Source organism: Bolinopsis microptera, chromosome 13 (genome assembly GCF_026151205.1).
Source record: "Bolinopsis microptera isolate Bmic1 chromosome 13, MBARI_Bmic_1.0, whole genome shotgun sequence".
Classification (NCBI taxonomy): domain Eukaryota; kingdom Metazoa; phylum Ctenophora; class Tentaculata; order Lobata; family Bolinopsidae; genus Bolinopsis; species Bolinopsis microptera.
In genome coordinates, this window is record NC_087084.1 from 10,106,944 (window position 1) to 10,130,154 (window position 23,211).

At 37.8% G+C, this 23,211-nt stretch overlaps 2 protein-coding genes across 3 annotated transcripts in view; one reads left to right on the plus strand and one right to left on the minus strand.

Moving 5' to 3' along the window:
* The window catches only part of LOC134825021 (transient receptor potential cation channel subfamily M member 7-like), a 74,747-nt gene extending 68,977 nt beyond the window's left edge, over window positions 1–5,770 (minus strand). Inside the window, exon 1 of one of the 2 annotated variants that reach the window (XM_063837084.1) lies at window positions 5,629–5,770. In XM_063837084.1, the coding sequence (XP_063693154.1) occupies window positions 5,629–5,706 (78 nt within the window). In that variant the 5' untranslated portion in view covers window positions 5,707–5,770. The remainder of the gene's footprint in view (window positions 1–5,628) is intronic. The other variant, XM_063837074.1, reaches the window with a different exon arrangement.
* Window positions 2,710–5,087, plus strand: LOC134825022 (uncharacterized). Its single transcript, XM_063837086.1, has 5 exons — window positions 2,710–3,525; window positions 3,686–3,865; window positions 4,039–4,135; window positions 4,318–4,482; window positions 4,678–5,087. The coding sequence occupies exons 1-5, from the start codon at window positions 3,449–3,451 to the stop codon at window positions 4,864–4,866; spliced, it is 708 nt and encodes a 235-aa protein (XP_063693156.1). The 5' UTR covers window positions 2,710–3,448; the 3' UTR covers window positions 4,867–5,087.
* Window positions 5,771–23,211: the final 17,441 nt, after the last annotated feature.

The window sequence follows — 23,211 nt, forward strand, 5'->3', positions numbered from 1 at the left end:
GGCTCTGGAGTAACTAGAATGTGACACTAATTATTTGATCTTACGATTATATGAATTTTAAACGATCTTGATAAAATCTTTTGATGTTTCTGCACTATTTCAATGTTGTTAGTCCACGTTAAACTATGATAGTATAATTATTGGACATTGTGGACAAGAAACACTAAGAAATGCCAAGAAATTACAAGAATTTGTTAATGACTCCTATAATACAACTACATGTACGATCAAAATATACCTTACCGGAATGTATTTGAACGGACGTGACATTAATTGGACGCTGGAAGCCCTAGCGTTCATTTAATGTCCGTTCAAATAAAGTCTGTTCGTTTACGATCCGTCCAAATCAAAGTCCGTAAAAAGTTGTGTCCCAAAAGTATTCCACTACGAACTTATTCTCCAGGATATGACTACTTTTTGTTTCGGTAAATTTCAAATTTCTATCATCGAACTAAAGTATTAAAGTATATCAACATTTTTACTGCTAAACGACCGCTTTTTTATACTGTATTACAAATCAATTGGAAAAAAATCTGCTAAAATTGGAAAAACTGCCCAAAATGATGAAAAAATGTCGGATTTTTAATGGTTTTGAATGCCTTCGAGCGTTCATTTTAACGTCCGTTAAAAATTATGTCCGTTAACGCAATTTCCCATTAAAAACATCCGATAAGTTAGCAAACCGTGGTCAAATACCTCTTCGGGGCTCTACTTGCGTTACCCTGTCAACCATCACTGACACATATAATTTATATAATATATCATACGCTAATTATTCTATAAATATCTGTTTTCTTGGGTTAATTTCTATCTATCCCGTTTGATGTGACAAGGAAAGGACTCTTATCAGGAAAGGAATTATTCAACGTTTCAATGTGACAACATCGTATTCATGATCTCAAATTATTTGTTATAATATAGTAGTTTTGAAAGTATTAAAACTCTATAAATATCTATAAATATCGGTAGGTCAAATACAATATCAGGTTAGATATAACATCAGGTTAAATAAAGTTTATTCCTCGTCTGGATTGCTCGTGGGGGTGCCGCATGAGTTACTTACCTATGTGACCTGTTTAATGTTCCGGTTTAGACAAAGTACCGACTTCAAATGGTAAAATCGATATTATTGATCGACCAGGATTATATCCTGTCATATTTGCGATCACTCCACTCTGAAACCTGAATAGCAATAACATGTCTCCGGAACTGAAGCAGGCTGAGCACCGCCCAATAAAGAATCAACTGTTGCTCAATAGTGAGAATTAAATGCAATAAAGAGATGCTTGCTACCCTTTCAATTGAGCATGGAACTGTCAAACTCTGCTATTGTCACTTTTATACATCACGCTTTTCAAGCTTTAATTGCAGTCAAACCAAGCCCCGTGTTACTAGGATGCTTGCATAAGATGTTTCATGTTTGAAGTAGGATAAGAGTTTGCTTGCAATGTGCGAGGACAGTATTTTCACTTTTCAGCTACAGAGGCACAGAGCGTTCTAATCAGCCATTTAAAGTAAGGATCTGCGTGTATTATTACTTGTAGGATTATGTTCAAGATAACTATTGTAACAGACCTGTTACTCTTGTTTTGGTCTCCACACTTCCTTGTGACCTGTTATACCGGTTATTCCAGTTTGTTATTTTTACCTGTCAAACCTGTTATTTTGTGGGTTTTAGATGCAGCTTTCTGTTGATTCGTAACCATAAACAGTTCAAAATAGAGTTATAATATTGTTGCTGTGATCTGATCTTGACTCGAGTTTTGACATGATAATAATATGATAGTTGTAGATAGATAATAGTTATGATAGCAGTTAAGAGAATAGAATTAGAAGTTAGTTTAATCATGAGTCGAACCTTAATAAAATACATTGTATTACCATCGCCAAGAACTCCCATGAAGTTTTCTTCTTTGTGATCCCACGGTTATAGATTAAGTTAAGGTTTGGAAAAGGTTTGAGTTATACGCGTGGCCATAGTTAGGCTTACTCTTATTTTAATGTTCAGAGCGAGGTTTAGAGGAAGGGTTAGAATAAGGTACAGGACAATATCTGTTGGCTCTGAAGAAGATTGGGTAACGTTGTAGAGAATAAAAGAGCTATAAGATAAGATGGACCGTGGAGAATACCGTTACCCAGTCACACCTCCTCCCTTACACCACTACTATTTACTCATTACCCCTCTAGTGCCACATGTCTATATACCAAGCAATATTGAATGTTTGATTAGAAATTCCCATGATGCACCGTGGAAGGTAGTTCAGTCACAAAACCACGTCTCTTTTAAATTTGATTGATATTACTATAGAGGAATGGGCTCCACACAACACCGTTCCGGCGTTCCTGCTGCTCTGAAACTTAGTCATTTTACTTTTTAGCGATCACATGCTGTTACTTTTGGCGTGCTGTTGATTTCCTGCAAGAACTGTGTATAAAGTAATACTTATTACAAAATATGACGTCAAAAATGGATAAGAGAAGCAGATATAATATATGATGACAACGCGACGAATGTATACAGTATATTATATCGAATGATTTCTGATTATGTGAGCTGTGTGATTTCCGATCAGCAGTGGCCAATATTCCAATAAGTCCTGCATTCACACGTTGGAGCGTTTTGCTATCATTGATTTGTTAATGTACTTTCATATTCAACTCGAGTTGCAATTAATTGTTGTATTAAACTTTAGTTATAACTCAAATACAAGCCGAGTAGTATGAAGATGGATAATACGTATTCACCTCTCTCCACCTTTACCAACGCAACTCTCCGACCTACATTCTTCTCCTCAACGTCCCACCTCATCTCCTCCCCAACCACTCCAGAAGACAGGGTCCTCCTTAGTAACCACCACTACAGAAGAGACCCTACCTCACCCAGGCTTCATACAAAGCGTCCCCAACTACTTCCTGTACAGCTGCCGCTCTATGGAGTGTGAAGATAGCCCTCCCCCTAGCTCTCTTCCTACAAACTGCAGGACACCTGCTGGTGATCAGAGTCTGGAAGAGACACAAGAGAAGGTGTGATAGTCTGGTGCTGGTGCTGAACTACGTGGCTGCCGATACTGTTTTTGTGTTATACTTAGTCATAGTGTTCTCATTATCAATCACCTCGTGTGTTCCCGTACAGATCCTATATGATATCTCTATCTCTCTCCCTATATCCGCTGTGTGTCTTATCACCCTGAAGAGGTTTATCCGGGTGGTAAAACCCCTGAGGTGCTCCTACATCATCACCAGGACCCGAGAGTTGCTGTTAGTCCTGGTTACCTGGGTCACGGTGGTGGTTACAGCGGTTCTAACACTGTTTGAGTGGTGTGAGTTGAGAATAAACGGTGATATAGACTATTGCTACTACTCGGATGGGACTGAGGGGGTGTGTAGGGTCTACATTGCTCTTCAGCTGGTGGTGTACTTTGTTGTGCCCCTCACTTTCACCCTCGTCATGTACGGGTTAATGTTGAGGGAGAGTAGGAAGGCTTTCCAGAGGGAGACTTTGATTTCCTTCATTCATACTAACAGGTGAGCTGTGAGGGTAGTATTTTGATGGTCATTTCAGGATTGTTGCAATTATTGAACAGGTGTTGGTATGCTCTATCAAGATCATATTTTTCCTCTTGGATGTATCATCTTCAGAAGAATGATGGTCCTCAAATGTTTAACTACTACATATATTTTTCAGGACGAAAGACTACGAAAGTCCAAGACGACAAACAGGCACAACAATAATTAACTTAAACGTGACGAACAGTATCACCATCGACAGCGATCGGCCTTGTAAATTTAGTGTCCAGCAACAAGTTGAGGGAGAAATTGTTATGGATAATGTTGATGAAGGAGCAGCTGATAGTGACGCTTCTGGGTACAGTTCTTTTTTAATAATCCACTGAAAAACCAACACATTACTCAACCCAATCCATTTTAAAAAGGAATTTGTAACTGTATTTAAAAACTCATAACTATGGTCCGAATTTATTCAACGTTCAGGAATCTTTTACTTAAATGTGAGAGTAATAAGTGTAGTTTCCATTTCAGCAGTAGAGGACAGTTTTCAAGATCAAGTCCAGGTGGTTCAACCCCTAGCTCCGGAAAAAGTGTCAATAAACTGGAAAGTAACGACCTGAACAGACCTGTATGTCTTCTTTCTAATTCGTACATTTTCTAGTTTAATTTTATCAATAATCACCGGCTGGATTTCATTGAATTTATGTCACATAATCTGGTTTAATAAATGGATAATTTGACTCTTTAAGAACATGATTGTAAGGGAAACTGGAAGACTTTTTCCGAAGTTACATCATGGTTTCATTTCAGAAATCATGTCCTCGTCTTACGCAGAAAAGATTAAGCAACACACACAGTTTCTCCATCCATGGGACTATTTTAATAATGTTGTTCTGTTTCTTCATCAGATCTGTTCCCTGGATACCGCAGATTCTAGCACCACACATTTATATTCCGGAGAGTGCTAACTTACCGGTGAGTGGACATGATAACAAAGTAATTAATTAATTAATAAATAATGATAAAGCAAATCAGAAAACCTGCAAGAAGTTAAGAATAAGATGCAGATTCTGTCCACCAAATAAGTCTAAAAAATGTCGTTTAATTTGTTTTTACCTCTTTACTCCACCTAACAATCACAAACAACAAGCTATAAAAACAATATTACAGATGGTGGAGGGGATGACACTTCTACAATGTGTGGGAATAGCAGCCTGCCCTTACATCTTCATCTTAACCAGTACTTCTAAAATACGGAGACTACTACACACTGTGTCTATGGCTCTGATGAATGCTATTACTACTACTACTGGCAGTAAGAAACAATCTAGAGTCTCTCCTGCTAATAGTTGCGATTGAGGGGTTGAAACTGGGGGTTTTAGTTCATGATCTGTTCATAATAATGGTTTATCTTGAGTTTTATCACATGTTTCCGATGAAATTAGAAGCTTTTAAGGACAGAGAAATGATTTAATTTGTAATGAAGAGGTTTATTTAATTTATAGTACTATCTTGTCTCATTTCTGTTTTCTGTTCCCAAAATCTCTATATACTTGAACAGTTAACTTTCACTTCACACCAAATCTTATTTTTTTGTTTATACTCCCATAAAATATACTATTAAGGCGCAGTTTAACTAATATAGCTACAAATTGTATAGTTTTCAAGGTATATTGTAGTGCAATACGCCTTGAAAACTATGAAAACTCCGCGAAATTCTATCCATTAGGTGTGATCTATTATACTCAGGCATAACTACAATATCTGTATGTAGATTGTAGCAGTATTAGAAAATAAACAATCTATAAGCAAACTAATAAAACAAAGAGCAATGTTGAGACTCGATAAGATTGGTTGAGATACACCCCACCCCCCACCATTCATTTGTTTTCCTTAGTAACTTAGATTGGGCCCAGATAGTGCTCCATTCTCATATCTCAGTACATTATCACCCATCAGGAAACGGTAGAACCACATCAAGTAACAGCGATACAACAATAATTAATCATGCAAACAGGAAGATGTCTAACAAACACTCACCCCCCCCCCCTCCAAAACACTCCACCCCCCTCCCCCCCCCCCCCCCCAAACACTCAACCCCCCCCCCCAACAAACACTCACCCCGGCTCCGAGGCTTTCTCCGTTGCCGCTAGTGTTCTCCTTCCCCAACAGTTTCAGATGTTCAGGATCTAAAGACATGCTGATGGCTCATAAGACGTTCAGTTAGTTTCAGGGTTTGTTACGGGTGTTTGACATGTCCTCTAGAAAATAGTTGTTGTTATTCAAACTGATTTGGAGCAAACTGGTTTGGATCAGGAGACTTGTCAAAAAAATATTGAGATAACTTGTTGCATTAGTTAGGCAGTATTATAATAATCATATAACATACTTAAAACCCGGTGGTCAAAAAGAAGCTTGGTTTGAGGAATAAAGAAATCAGTGCTATCACTGTGAAATGTGTTGATTTTTATTCGTCGATGATAGATAAAAGTTTAAAGTTTTCCCTAACTATTTCTGCTTTTCTGGTAGTTTGAGCGGACACCACTGCCGGTATGGCGCCGGTCGGCTACCATAATTAAACTATCATGTAGGTCAACATAGTTTCTGGTATTAATCGTTAATACTAAGACGTGATCCTCAACCATTAACTGAAACTGGAAGCCAAAGGGGTATTTTGAGGCCCATCCCGTACAGAGACAACTACAAGTGCAAAGGGGCCACGCCACCGAACGCCGCCGCAAGTTTTGGACTCGCCGCCGCCGATTTTGGCAAAACGCGGTGGCGTGCACCACTGCAATATTGTCAATTTCTTTTAACGTCGATAACAAAAGGTTTCAGAGATAAATCAAAATTCTAAAATGGCAGTTGTAGATGAAGATCTTTGCTACAATTTGCGACCTCATTTGCAAAATAAATCATCCTTTGGCCTTTTGGATAATTTCGTTGAGTTTAAATGCAAGGTTGTTAAATACGTCAAATTTTCGTGAAAGAATACGACGTATTCGGTTCTAATAAAGAATACGTCGTAATACGCCGGAATACGGTAATTTCTATGGATTGTTAAATACGTCCACGAATACGCCATAATACGCCGTAATACGCTGATTTGTCAAAATTAAACATTACAGCTGCGCGCCACCCTCATCATTGATCATGCATTAAAGGAGTGCAGTTATACATGATAACTTAAATTTGTAATCAAATTTCATGGATAATACGCTAACATTTTTTGCGAAATTATCAATTACATATTAATACATATTTAATGATTTCGTTTCCTAAAACGATCTCGCAATTATCAAAGTTTAAGACCATTTTCTAAAGTTCAGTCCCCTCAACATATTTGAATTTTTGAATTTTTTGAATAAAGAATACGTCGTAATACGTCAATTTTCGAGGATTAATACGTATTCGTATTCCAATACGTATTCCCTCCTAATACGTATTTAACAACCTTGTTTAAATGTACCGGTATAAACAATGTATGAATATTGATCCATAATAAAAAGCAAAAATTCCGGGGAATTATTCCGGAATTCCGATGATAAATATTAGAACTGTATAAGAAACGGAAACTAATGATTATAAATTATTAGTTTCTTAGTATTGACCAGGTATGTACTACTATACATGTAATATCTGCGTAAAACTGAGATATTGACTATGTAAGTTTTAGTTCAGAGTTATAAATTCAACTTTCACGATAGCTTTCAGCAACTCCCTTTACAAATGACAAACTTTCAACACGATTGGGTAAAGAGCCCTCCAATGTTCCAGTTATCGTGTGCTGGAATTGAAACAGTAGTCAAAAATAACGCTACAATTTAACAATTTTATGAAAAATAAGAACAGTAAAACTGTGGCAATTTCAAACTTTGAAACTGTATAATAAGAAACATAAAAGTATCTTGGGTATTATCGCTCTTTTGGTGGTGGTCGAGAAATAATAAACTTTGTCAATTTCAAACTATAACTTTGAAGAGACTGATCTGATAACTGCAGTTTTATGCTACTATTATCCAAAGACACTCTAATAAGCTGTAAGACCTTAATTGGTACATCAACTTGTTATCATTACAAGAATAGTTGCAATAAAGAATAACTGCTCATGAGCTTTATTGATATGTATTCTATTTACAGGTCACTCAATAATGGGAGATGACGCTAGCTATACCTATTGTGTGTTTGGAGCCCGGAGTCTGCAGGAGCTTATGATTACGAGCTTTTTCATTGTTCAACAAAACGGACCATATCAGCATATCAACATATTGGTGACTTTCTGTCAATTTGGTTTCCAGGAATCCAGAGGGAGATTCTTCGTAAATAAAAATAATAATTATATAAATAATAAAGGGGCGATCTTTATAAAACCATGATGTTAGATTTTAAGATTTTAGGCAAACATAACATCGGTAGTAAAATCAATTAAAATAATGAAAAGGTAAAAGCACTTCTTTTAGCATCCTGTCGCATATGACAAGTTATAAAGTCATTTACAAACATTTTATGTTAATCCGTTATGGCTCTTGAATATAAAACATATGCCATCATTTAGTGTTGTCATGGTTCAATGGTTTTAGGTGCCTCATCTAGTGGATCTAGATATAGATCTAATCTTAACAAGACCAAAGATTAAAATGTAAATCAGTACCTATGTGATGAAATGAATGTGAAAAATGGTCAGATCAACGGAGGGCAACGAAATATTCATAAGCAAAACCACATACAAAGGCCACACCAATGAGAGGCCACCAGACCGCCCACGTGCAGCCCACGTACAGCCCACGTGCAGCCCAAGTGCAGCTCATTATGTGACATGAATGAATATGAACTTCTTAATGGTATATATTTCAATTCGGCAAAAAGTCGAACAAACACCAAAAGTACTAATGATCTGCAATTAGTGAGAAACCAATACTACTGAGCAGTTTATTTGGTGAAGCTGAGAGAAGGAAAACTGCAGGTTATAATAGAGCAATAGTGAAGGCCGGGCATGTAAACTGGAGTGAATGTAGTTTATTATATGTGGCATTTATTTCTATAATCTTATAATGTAAGCTGTACCTAAGTGATAATTTCCACGGAAGAAGAAACGATATTATTATTAGATTTACCTATTCTGGCAGTTGAACAGTCTAAATTACAAAAAAATTAAATTTACAATAGAAACTTGGGCCGCTAAGGTAGAAGCGGAAAAGTTATCAATCAATGAGTATAAGCACTGAGCATGCTATTTGGAAGTGTTTCAAACAAATGTGAAATTATGTCAATGTCCGATAAGACGTAAAATATTAGAACCTGAACAAAGGTCATTTAAATGAAATGTTTCTGTCTATACAAATATTTATAACATAAAAATATGCTTTTACAATAATAATTTTTATATTCATATCAAATGATTACAAAATTATTTATTAAAGATTCTAATTGCTATCTGACAAACAAGGATGTTTTTGATCTTGTTAACCTCCCACCCACTTCACTGAACTAAAATGATAAATTTCGACAATTCATAAAAAATATTCGTAAGAATTCCAACTCACATTGCTTTGTTCTTTCTAACCTACTGATTATAATTAGTATCTTGCTATGATACCACCTTTGTGCACAAATCATCCAGGTCTTTGTTCGACCGTGTCCTCGATACCATATGCTATTCATAGCTGATATATACCGTTTATAACAGCTGTATCTATATTATATATTCATGAGCAAGTATGTACTCTGTTCATACGCATTAATTAGTGCGATCTAATAATTGGCTCAATAAAACATTAGTAATCTATGAAACATTAGTAATCAAGACCTATATATAATAATATATATAATAATCGCTGTGGAACAAACATACTGTTTAATTGAGCTGAAATTATAGACGATACAATAGTGTCACGATACAATCAACAAAAGCATTTTCGGTTTTTAAATTTCTTTTGACTAATATGTTTTAAGAATAGTAAATATCAGAGTCATTTGTTTAACTTATTACTTTATTGATATTTTACCTTAATTCTACAGTTTTAACTTCTAAGCTTATGATATGTTGAGTAACATATGACGAGGACACACTTAATTAGCAAGTGACTTATTATTTTAACAAGCGGTACTCATTTTAATTAAATGGTTCCTTTATTTCAGGACAAAGCAATTTTATAAAATAAAGTGTCCCAGAAATTGAACGTGAGCCAAAAATTCCATATTTTAATTCTGTGATAATGTGTCGTTTTAACAGCTCTGATATGTCGTAATAGAACCTGTAAGACTGGTCTCCAGCTCGCCATTTTTGAGATTCAAGCAAATCGAGGATGTTCAAAGGGTGCAATATGGTCAGCTCGACAAAATAACGATGTAAAATATTTCGTATGCCCTAAAATGACTCCTCAAGATCCAGTCTTATCCTTCAATTGAACATAACTCAATAGCTGAAGTAGCTCTGATATGTCGTAATATAACCTGTAAGACTGGCCTCTAGTTCGCCATTTTTGAGATTCAATTAAATCGAGGATGTTCAAAGGGTGCAAGATGTTCCGCTCGGCAAAATACCGGTGGAAAATATTTCGTAGGCCCGGTAGGCCCTAAAATGATTCCTCCAGATACAGTCTTACCCTTCTATTGGACATAACTCAATATTCCATTGCAAGATGGTTAAATCAGTACACTAACAAAGAATTTGTATTGATTATAGGCGACACCAGGCCCTCTCAAACAAGCTAGTTGTCGAATTTGGGTACAAAAAGTCTACCCAATTAGCTATTAAACGTCCGAACAATTATAAATTTTAGGCTAATCGCCGAACTTACTGAGCTAATTACGCTAATTACCGATCGCAAATTGTAATCAAAAGTCTTAAACGTTTTTTCTAACTGCTATAATAAACAAGTGCAAATCTAATTTATTATAGTGAACCAATATTGTGAACGTGACTTTAACAATTTTGGGCAGTACGCAATGGAATACATCGTCCCCTAAACAATTAAGTCTTCGGCGATCTAAAATTTATGATCGCGTTTATCAAATGGCCATATGTGATGATATCATTAAATATAATATATTGAATTAATACTAATAAGATTAAATATTCGTTAGCTTCGCATGATAAAAACTCCGCATGGTCGGGTCTTCAAAGCAAGAACTGTAACGAGCCTACTTACTCTGACGATGTAAATTATTATGAAGATCCGATAAAGCGATAAGAAGGCTACTTCTAAAGTTGTTCCTTAAAAATTGTGTCCAATCGAATTACCATGGAAATGAATCGAGTTTTATCAGCAAAATGTTGATACTTTTTCTTGGCCTCATGGTCGTTGTCCAATTAAATGTAGGAACATTTAATTCCTGACTCAAGTGTAAAACCACATACGATTACAAAGAGCACTTGACAACTTTAATGAATTGAAAGTGCGGTTTTATGTTATTATATATATATATTATATAGCTAAAATAAATTTTCCAACCTCAAGTTCTTCCGGCCCTCAAAAATAACCTCCCAAAACCAACACGACTAAGTTTGGATTGACTTCATAACATTAATTCAATGGATATCATAACCGCATAACGCTCGAGCTAACCTACCATATTATAAAGGAGCGACCAATTTCATCGATTATACCCCCCCTACTGTTACAATTCCGTGGTTCTGGGTTCATTATACCCATTATATTGCATTGTTTACACGGTTAATAGAGTGGCATTGAAAAGCTGTACTATGTAATACAGAGAGCTCCCTCAAGTGTGTTTAGTTTGCTTAAACTGTGCTTAAAATCATTTTTTTGCCTCGACTATGTCCCTAGTGTGCCCCAAGTAATTTCAATTTTGTGCCCCAGGAATTTCAATTTTGTGCCCCATGTGTGCCCAAAGTGTGCCTAGCTAGATTACCAAATTGCCGCGGTACCAGCTTCTCCCTTCTCCGAATCTCCATTGTTGTGTTACGGTATCACACTGTAACACTGTAACACTGTGACACTGTAACACTGTAACACTGTGACACTGTAACACTGTAACACTGTGACACTGTAACACTGTAACACTGTAACACTGTGACACTGTAACACTGTAACACTGTGACACTGTAACACTGTAAAACTGTAACACTAACACTGTAACACTGTAACACTGTAACACTGTAACACTGTAGCACTGTAAGCGTAACACTGTAACACTGTAATACCGTCGTTGTTGTGTAACAATGAAGTCTCGTGTCCCTAGTTAACAGGTCATTACTCACAGTCACTCAATTATCTGATAGTCTGATAGAAATATAATACATAATATATGTACATATCACAGCGCAACTGTTACGAGAGTGACTCAGTGACTGACTGTTACGAAATACGAATATTATCAAATAAATCATTATTTATCTGAATTAAAACTAAACTTACTGAATGACTTCTGATGAGTCTAAATGAAAAATGATAATAATAAAGATATGATATGGAGGTATAACTATAAAGTCTGACACTGACAGTCGTGCTTGCCAGCACTGTCATTTAGGTTACCAACTGACCAACACTGAAAAATTTACGGAAAACTCTTAAAAAGCCAAATTAATGCTAGAATTCACGTGATCGCCTTATCGCCTATCAATTTGAACTAATCATCAGTGCAGAACGCATGATGACATTGATCAGTGAACGTTTAAACAATATAATGTAAGTTATTCTCCGTTATTATAAGAACAATGTAGGGCATGACTTGTAATTTAACGTCACTTATCTCCTTGTATGACGGAGCGTAATTCTTTTGTTTTTATTTCTAATGAGACAAGTTTCATGTTTTATTATACCCATTATCTTAATTAATTAGACTATTTCGTGCAGATTAGAAGTAAAACGTGACCCCACTGAAATTGAAGATTATTGGGCGATAAAAAACAGCCATAAAAAGCCATAGAGCTCCATTTAATGGCGCAGACCAATGTATGAATATCACAAAAGGGCACGTTTCATTGTTTTTTCGAGATTAATTATAAACTAAATATCACAAAATAGCGATTATACTTTACTTTTGTTAAATTATATTTAAATGTAAAACGTACGTATAGTTTCCGGGCGCCAGGACATTGTTCCTTTTGCTTAATTAACTAAAGTAATAACTGGCCAGTACGTCATGTAACGTAAAGTCTTGGCAAAGGTTAGTAAATATTATGTAACCAACATACCATGGTTGGGTAGTTACATTCTCTATTGAGTCATAATATACAAATCTTATAACGGTTGAGGTTATCTTACAATAAATCTTATAATGGTTAAGGTAAAAGTGACATGGCCTTCCATGGCTCATTGCTCAATTTTATGTATGATTCTTCAAGAGAGAATCTCCGAAAACAAAACGCAATGGAAACTAGAATATTAATCCTCCCAAATAAGAACATTAAAACACTAACCTGATGGAGCCCCAACGTGTCCAGTGAGACAGCAGAATATCCTGATGGACCGCTGACCATCTCCTCCTGAGGAGATAAGGAGATAAGGAGATAAGGACGAGATAAGGAAAGGAGGAGATAAGGAGGAGATAAGGAGGTTTAGTCTTACGGAACTAAAGATCTGTGTATATTATTCCATAATGATTATTAATATCATGAGTATTGGAGTAGTAATATTAATATTATGAGTATTTAGTAATAATATTAATATCATGATTAATAGTATAATGATAGAATTGTAACTTAGATATTTTCGGAAATATTTAACCAATGCTATAAAAGTATAAAGATTTTGTCGGAATTTTTGAAACTCATTCGTTGTTTCATTGCAGGAAATACCGATCTTGATACATTCGAACAACCCGGGGAAACAACATTTCTCTTTCTAACAATACCGAGTTGCTGGCAAGCTTATTATTATCCATGCAACCAACAATACAGTACAATAATCATACATTAAAAGTACAAAATAAAAGGTGGGAATTTTTTATGATTGTGATTAATTTATGGAGGTTAATATTAAGGGCGTTGTGAACTCATTGGAAACGGTGAAGTGATGAACAGTTTCTCTTTGTGGTCAGGTAATTATTTATTAATATGCGGACCATAAGTTAATATTAATGTATGATCCTTTACCATGAGTGGTCTCTAAAGTATGATCCATTTTCTCCCTCGAAGTGGGATTGGTTGTAACGACTGAGTTAACCTTCAAAGATTTACTTCATATCAAAGAGACACTCACAGCAACCAGTCTTTAATGCACAGAAATGGCATGATCATTGTTTAATTTTTTAAATCAATCTTGAATGTTTTGATCGTCATGGCCTTTAGATAAATTATCTTATCGAACATGATACGTGTTGGAGCCCTTTATACTTACTGAAGTTTTGCACGTAGAATTACAGGTAGAATTGCAGGTAGAATTACAGGTAGAATTGCAGGTAGAATTTTTATTGACGATGACAATCCTTTGCAGCTCGTAGCTCCCTTTGCGATCACGAGAGAAGCATGAGTTCATGCAGGGCGCAACAAATCTATTACATTTATTAGTAAGGATAAAACAGAGGGAATATTATGTTTAATGTATACTGTATAGTTCAAGGAATCTTTTAATCATCCTTGCGTCCTAGTAAAAAAGAGGCGTTTCTCTTGTATCAACTATAGTGAGGAGTGCTACAAATGTTGGAGGTCCTTTCAGGGGAAACCAGTCTAAGATCAGGGTTCCCTAACAGTAACACGATGTTGGGGTTACCTAACAGTAACACGATGTTGGGGTTTGTACTTGAAAGAAAGCATGTTTATTTGTTTTCTTTCTTTTTCTACAGTCTGTATTTCCACAGAGTACAAATCACAAAATAGAGTTAATCTAGACCAACCTGCAACAATGATCAGACACGACAAAGAGAATGACTAACCAAACTAAAGAACTGAAAACCTATTAATGCTAGTAACTTGACTGGTGAGGATTTTAGTGAGGTCCTGTGAGGGATCTGAGGTGTAAATTTACAATAACAGTGCACGTGCATTTCACTTTATGTGTGAGTTCAGCATATTATGTTTAATCCGTTTACGTTAGTAAATGCGTTATTAATTCGTGAACTCGAGCTAGCTCGAGATTATCATATTTGAACAATGATGGGGGGGGGGGTGTCCTGTCCTTTTTGGATTCTATGAGACAACAGACGTGTTTTTTGGGACATTAGCGGACATTGACGGACCTTATATTAAAGGAAATTAGCCACACTTGACCGACAAATTTTTCAAATAACGCTGTTAATTCACCAAATCTACCGCATTCTATCATCTTATCCGGGATCGCACCTACAACTACAAGCTGTCTCTGTGTTCTTGTGAATGATTCTGTATACATTCTGTAAAAGCATGTGTGTACTTGATCCAGGTTCTTCGTGATATCGGTAGAGTTAATCATACTCAGATGTATACTACAGATTACAAATACGTGTCAATTTAACACATAACTTGAATATTGAGGACTTGTAATTATTTTACGACACGTATCACAGCTCTAGAAGGCTCCAGTTTTATCCACACTAATTAAGATTAGGTTTTACACTAATTATCGAATAATATGATTATCGAATCTCAGAAAGTTAGTAAGAATCTCAGCCCCAAATTCCAAAAGGAGGAACTTTTGTTTCCTTTAAGTTCACAACGACTCAAGATAACCGTAACGAAGCAGGAAACTTGGAGAGGAGAGTATGGGAACTAACATGCAGAACACGTTTTGAAACATCTCCCCAACAACGTGTTTTGTACAGGAACCTTCCTTTCAACCAGTGTTCAACCAGTGTTTAGTCCTTTTATCTGTTAATTATCACACCTAGCCGCTATCTCACAATCTTTCTCTACAATTCCGGAGCAATGCACGACTCATTTCTTGACGGACATCTCGTATTTCGTTTGTCGTGAATATTCCTCTCCAAGATGAAGATTGTCCTGTGTATCTCAGCTCTACTAGCTCTGTCCACAGCAGTGGATCAGATCTGCTTGAAGATGTCCCCATGTGGGGCAGACTGTTACTCCACGTGTGATAACCCCTGTAAATGTGATCTTAACGCTGAAGGGGGTGTTCCCTTCCCTCTGTACGGTGGGATATGTCAAGACGCTGGATTCTGTGAATCAGAATTCCTGGATCTGCAGGACTGTATTGAAGGAGGAGGACCAACCTGTCCTGGAGAGATGCTTGGAATGGACGAACTACTGAAGAGCTTCACCTCCTACGATTATAGAATTGATGTGAGGACTGTAGGAGAGTGGAATGAGGGCCATGCCCAGCTCTCCATCCCTACCCCGGGGCTTGCTTTTCATCCTGCCAAGAACTACCTTGATGTCTTGGAAGGCAAAGAAGACGCTAAGATCTTGGTTTACTGTAGGTCTGGAGGCCGGGCATTCGACGCTTCCCAAAACCTTCTCCGGTACGGGTTCAACAACATCCACTCCTTCTATCACGGCGGATTCCCCAACTTAGAAGCTAGAATCATAGAGGTCTCAGAGCGAGACACAGAGAACCACCCTCACAAGAACTTGTGCTACATAACTGGAAGATCTGACATCTGTCCCACTCCCCTTCCTCGCTCTCACGTTGCCTCTGCTCAAGATATCTTCTCTTTGGGAGATAACGTGAAGTTAGTGGACGTCAGACCCCTTTCCTACAAAGAGAGTTTCGCTGAAGCTTCAAGAGCACCAGCAAACAAGAAGAAAGCCCTCAAGAGGTTCCTGAAGACAGTTGATAAAGACGTTGACACTCTCGTCACTTTCTGCGAAGAAGGCACGTTCGCCTTCATGGGAGCAAAGGCTTTGATCAACCTGGGATGGAGCGGTCCCATTTACTTCTACGATAACGGTGGTTACCAGGACCTTAAGAAATTGTTTATGTAGAAGTGAGACTTATTATGAATGAGTTAAAGACTTAGATAAAAGTCGGGATAGTAGGTATAAGAACTTTTGGTTTTTGAGTCTATTCTTTATTGCAATAATTATAAATAGTTTCGAGGCGCATTAAAGAATTTGTTTTCCATATTGTATTCTGATTTGATTTTTGACTGTGTACTTGTAAGTTCTAGTCATATTGGTATTCAATAATTTTGATAATTTACTGAACTGAAATTCTAACTCATTCAATTTTTTACTGTGTGAAGTGTTGTCGAACTTTTTAACAAGTTACGTGTTAAAATTTGCCATAATATCATCAATATATAGATTATGAACATTTTCATGTTTGATAACTCAAATTGAACTATGTAACATAGGTAAAAAATCGGTAAATTTCAAGTTAAAATCCCAAAATGTTATCAGGATTCGGCGTCCTTGTCCTAGAGGTTGAACAATAATTTCTAACATCTGCAGTTTGGTACGATTTTTCATCCTCAGCCATTCCTGCTGGGGCTACACTATATCACTACCCCTGAGGTATTGTTGTGCAGGACATGTAGCCAAGTTTCAGAAATCAAAACTCTGCTGAATGTTCTTGTCTATACTATCACGTACCAAACAAAAATATCTATTCTGCAACCATCTGTTCAGTCTAAATTAATTTTGAAAATAAACTATTTCTTAAATTTAACATCTACTAAGCATTTAACTGTAAAACAATACATTTATAACACCTGCGAGAATACAATGGCCCCCTTTTCACACCTAGCCTAAATTAACACGGACTGTCCGCCACGAATTCAATGCAATCTACAGCTGACCATTTCTTGACGGACATCTCGTATTTCGTTTGTCGTGAAGATTCCTCTCCAAGATGAAGATTGTCCTGTGTCTCTCAGCTCTACTAGCTCTGTCCACAGCAGTGGATCAGATCTGCTTGAAGATGTCCCCATGTAAGGCAGACTGTTACTCCACGTGTGATAACCCCTGTAAATGTGATCTAAACGCTGAAGGGGGTGTTCCCTTCCCTCTGTACGGTGGGATATGCCAGGAGGCCGGGTTCTGTGAATCTGAGTTCCTTGGCCGGGAAGAATGTATTAAAGAAGGAGGACCCTCCTGTCCTAGTAAAATGGTTGATATAGACGAGCTGCTGGAGAACTTCACCACGTACGACTTCAGAATAGATGTAAGAAGTGTAGGAGAATGGGATGAGGGTCACGCGGAGATATCCTCTCTAGCACCTGGACTTGCAAATAGTCCTGCTGGAAACTATCTTCATATCTTGGAGGGTAAAGAAGACGGTAAGATCTTGGTTTATTGCAGGTCTGGAGGCAGAGCTTTTCAAGCATCGCAAAACCTCCTGAGGTACGGGTTCAGCAAGGTTCATTCCTTCTACAACGGTGGATTCCAAACCTTGGCTGCTAAAGTAAAGGAGGTCTCAGAGCGAGACACAGAGAACCACCCTCACAAGAACTTGTGCTACATAACTGGAGGATCTGACATCTGTCCCACTCCCCTTCCTCGCTCTCACGTCGCCTCTGCTCAAGATATCTTCTCTTTGGGAGATAACGTGAAGTTAGTGGACGTCAGACCCCTTTCCTACAAAGAGAGTTTCGCTGAAGCTTCAAGAGCACCAGCAAACAAGAAGAAAGCCCTCAAGAGGTTCCTGAAGACAGTTGATGAAGAAGTTCACACTCTCGTCACTTTCTGCGAAGAAGGCACGTTTGCCTTCACGGGAGCAAAAGCTTTGATAAACCTGGGATGGAGCGGTCCCATTTACTTCTACGATAACGGTGGTTACCAGAACCTTAAGAAATTATTTATGTAGAAGTGAGACTTATTATGAATGAGTTAAAGACTTAGATAAAAGTCGGGATAGTAGGTATAAGAACTTTTGGTTTTTGAGCCTATTCTTGATTACAATTATAAATAGTTTTGTGGCGCAATAAAGAATTTGTTTTCCACATTGTAGTCTGATTTGATTTTTAACTGTGTACTTGTAAGTTGTAGTCATATTGGTATTCAATAATTTTGATAATTTACTGAAATGAAATTCTAAATAATTCAATTTTTTACTGTGTGAAGTGTTGTCGAACTTTTTAACAAGTTACGTGTTAAAATTTGCCATAATATCATCAATATATGGATTATGAACATTTTCATGTTTGATAACTCAAATTGAACTATGTAACATAGGTAAAAAATCGGTAAATTTCAAGTTAAAATCCCAAAATGTTATCAGGATTCGGCGTCCTCGTCCTAGAGGTTAAACAATAATTTCTAACATTTGCAGTTTGGTACGATTTTTCATCCTCAGCCATTCCTGCTGGAGCTACACTATATCACTACCCCTGAGGTATTGTTGTGCAGGACATGTAGCCAAGTTTCAGAAATCAAAGTTCTGCTGAATGTTCTTGTCTATACTATCACGTACCAAACAACCATATCTCTTCTGCAACCATCTGTTCAGTCTAAATTAATTTTGAAAATAAACTATTTCTTAAATTTAACATCTACTAAGCATTTAACTGTAAAACAATACATTTATAACACCTGCGAGAATACAATGGCCCCCTTTTCACACCTAGCCTAAATTAACACGGACTGTCCGCCACGAATTCAATGCAATCTACAGCTGACCATTTCTTGACGGACATCTCGTATTTCGTTTGTCGTGAAGATTCCTCTCCAAGATGAAGATTGTCCTGTGTCTCTCAGCTCTACTAGCTCTGTCCACAGCAGTGGATCAGATCTGCTTGAAGATGTCCCCATGTAAGGCAGACTGTTACTCCACGTGTGATAACCCCTGTAAATGTGATCTAAACGCTGAAGGGGGTGTTCCCTTCCCTCTGTACGGTGGGATATGCCAGGAGGCCGGGTTCTGTGAATCTGAGTTCCTTGGCCGGGAAGAATGTATTAAAGAAGGAGGACCCTCCTGTCCTAGTAAAATGGTTGATATAGACGAGCTGCTGGAGAACTTCACCACGTACGACTTCAGAATAGATGTAAGAAGTGTAGGAGAATGGGATGAGGGTCACGCGGAGATATCCTCTCTAGCACCTGGACTTGCAAATAGTCCTGCTGGAAACTATCTTCATATCTTGGAGGGTAAAGAAGACGGTAAGATCTTGGTTTATTGCAGGTCTGGAGGCAGAGCTTTTCAAGCATCGCAAAACCTCCTGAGGTACGGGTTCAGCAAGGTTCATTCCTTCTACAACGGTGGATTCCAAACCTTGGCTGCTAAAGTAAAGGAGGTCTCAGAGCGAGACACAAAGAACCACCCTCACAAGAACTTGTGCTACATAACTGGAGGATCTGACATCTGTCCCACTCCCCTTCCTCGCTCTCACGTTGCCTCTGCTCAAGATATCTTCTCTTTGGGAGATAACGTGAAGTTAGTGGACGTCAGACCCCTTTCCTACAAAGAGAGTTTCGCTGAAGCTTCAAGAGCACCAGCAAACAAGAAGAAAGCCCTCAAGAGGTTCCTGAAGACAGTTGATGAAGAAGTTCACACTCTCGTCACTTTCTGCGAAGAAGGCACGTTTGCCTTCACGGGAGCAAAAGCTTTGATAAACCTGGGATGGAGCGGTCCCATTTACTTCTACGATAACGGTGGTTACCAGAACCTTAAGAAATTATTTATGTAGAAGTGAGACTTATTATGAATGAGTTAAAGACTTAGATAAAAGTCGGGATAGTAGGTATAAGAACTTTTGGTTTTTGAGCCTATTCTTGATTACAATTATAAATAGTTTTGTGGCGCAATAAAGAATTTGTTTTCCACATTGTAGTCTGATTTGATTTTTAACTGTGTACTTGTAAGTTGTAGTCATATTGGTATTCAATAATTTTGATAATTTACTGAAATGAAATTCTAAATAATTCAATTTTTTACTGTGTGAAGTGTTGTCGAACTTTTTAACAAGTTACGTGTTAAAATTTGCCATAATATCATCAATATATGGATTATGAACATTTTCATGTTTGATAACTCAAATTGAACTATGTAACATAGGTAAAAAATCGGTAAATTTCAAGTTAAAATCCCAAAATGTTATCAGGATTCGGCGTCCTCGTCCTAGAGGTTAAACAATAATTTCTAACATTTGCAGTTTGGTACGATTTTTCATCCTCAGCCATTCCTGCTGGAGCTACACTATATCACTACCCCTGAGGTATTGTTGTGCAGGACATGTAGCCAAGTTTCAGAAATCAAAGTTCTGCTGAATGTTCTTGTCTATACTATCACGTACCAAACAACCATATCTCTTCTGCAACCATCTGTTCAGTCTAAATTAATTTTGAAAATAAACTATTTCTTAAATTTAACATCTACTAAGCATTTAACTGTAAAACAATACATTTATAACACCTGCGAGAATACAATGGCCCCCTTTTCACACCTAGCCTAAATTAACACGGACTGTCCGCCACGAATTCAATGCAATCTACAGCTGACCATTTCTTGACGGACATCTCGTATTTCGTTTGTCGTGAAGATTCCTCTCCAAGATGAAGATTGTCCTGTGTCTCTCAGCTCTACTAGCTCTGTCCAAAGCAATAGATCAGATCTGCTTGAAAATGTCCCCATGTAAGGCAGACTGTTACTCCGCGTGTGATAACCCCTGTAAGTGTGATCTAAACGCTGAAGGGGGTGTTCCCTTCCCTCTGTACGGTGGGATATGCCAGGAGGCCGGGTTCTGTGAATCTGATTTCCTTGGCCGGGAAGAATGTATTAAAGAAGGAGGACCCTCCTGTCCTAGTAAAATGGTTGATATAGACGAGCTGCTGGAGAACTTCACCACGTACGACTTCAGAATAGATGTAAGAAGTGTAGGAGAATGGGATGAGGGTCACGCGGAGATATCCTCTCTAGCACCTGGACTTGCAAATAGTCCTGCTGGAAACTATCTTCATATCTTGGAGGGTAAAGAAGACGGTAAGATCTTGGTTTATTGCAGGTCTGGAGGCAGAGCTTTTCAAGCATCGCAAAACCTCCTGAGGTACGGGTTCAGCAAGGTTCATTCCTTCTACAACGGTGGATTCCAAACCTTGGCTGCTAAAGTAAAGGAGGTCTCAGAGCGAGACACAAAGAACCACCCTCACAAGAACTTGTGCTACATAACTGGAGGATCTGACATCTGTCCCACTCCCCTTCCTCGCTCTCACGTTGCCTCTGCTCAAGATATCTTCTCTTTGGGAGATAACGTGAAGTTAGTGGACGTCAGACCCTTTTCCTACAAAGAGAGTTTCGCTGAAGCTTCAAGAGCACCAGCAAACAAGAAGAAAGCCCTCAAGAGGTTCCTGAAGACAGTTGATAAAGACGTTGACACTCTCGTTACATTTTGTGAAAAAGGAATTTTTGCCTTCATGGGAGCAAAAGCTTTGATCAACCTGGGATGGAGCGGTCCCATTTACTTCTACGATAACGGTGGTTACCAGGACCTTAAGAAATTGTTTTAGTTTATCTAGGGCTAGGGAAGATTTGTAGCGAATGGGTTTAATTGTGAGCTATTGACTCTCTTATCTTATCAGTTAGTTACTGAAATTACTGTTGTTTTTATGCTTCCATTAAAAATGTAAATTAAAGTGATTGTAATACTACAATGTATGCATAACGAATTATTGTTTGCTTTAACTACTTTTAGTTATATATTATATATTATTTATTCAGAATAAATCGAATATTCAAACAGCTACTGTATCATTTTGTGATCGTTGTCATGAACATATTGTGACCTTTCTTTACAACTATAATTTCATTACACTGATTCATATAGCTAATCAGGAGTCAGGACTGACTTCTTAAGATATTCTTCAGATATTGTGTTAACCAGCATAAGGGATGGAAGTTTAGAAAAGCTTGTTATTGTGATTTCTACCCAAGATACCTTCTAGAGTGACTTACGGAAGGGGCATGTAAATGGTAAATATCTAGCTTTCGTAATACAGGGGCAATACAAAAGGAATTGATTTAATGAAGTCCGAGGAGTCCTCCCTCTCCTCACGTCCTAAGATGGCGTTTCCCTTGTATCATATATAAAAGATCCCTACCCGTTGCTCTAGAAAAGACGATCTCCAAAGCTGCAGACAATCATAGCACGCTCTGCCCCAATGAGCAAGCAGAACCCCCACAACCGACCAATCAGAGGACAGTATGAGATCTTATGAGTAACACTTTATTGTAACGTGCTGTTTAAACATGTCTCAGTTTCCTGGCTGTCTACTGTCAGTCTTCACTTGCAGTTTACTGTCTGTTTATCCCGTGCACTGTTCCTGGAGTAGATCACATCTCCCCGTGTACTGTTCCTAGAGTAGATCAAATCTCCCCGACTCCTTCAGGAAACGGAAATTGTACCCTTTTTGTTGTTTTCGACTTATATAACTGATGAACCCAAGATCATCACCGATGTGGACTTTGCAGATGATATAGCACTTATATCTGAGGACATGGACAAGGCTAACGAGTTCCTGCTCAGAGTAGAATCGGCGGCAGCAAGCGTGGGACTACACATAAACGAAGGCAAGACCAAGGTCATGACACTGAATATGGAGGATCGATCTAGCGACCTACAAAGTCGATCCGGGGAAGCCATAGAAAATGTAGATGATTTCATCTACTTAGGCTCCTGGATTGAGAGCACAGATAGGGAGATAAGGGTTAGAAAGGGAAAAGCGTGGGGTGCCCTACATAGACTGAAGGATATCTGGAAATCCAAACTCTCAAAGAGCCTAAAGATTAGATTGTTCATAGCGGCTTGTGAATCAGTACTGCTCTACGGATCAGAAACCTGGACACTGACAAAGGCTCAAGAGAAAAGTTTGGACGGGACATACACAAAGATGTTGCGTATGGTGCTGGGTATCTCATGGAAGGACAAGGTCAG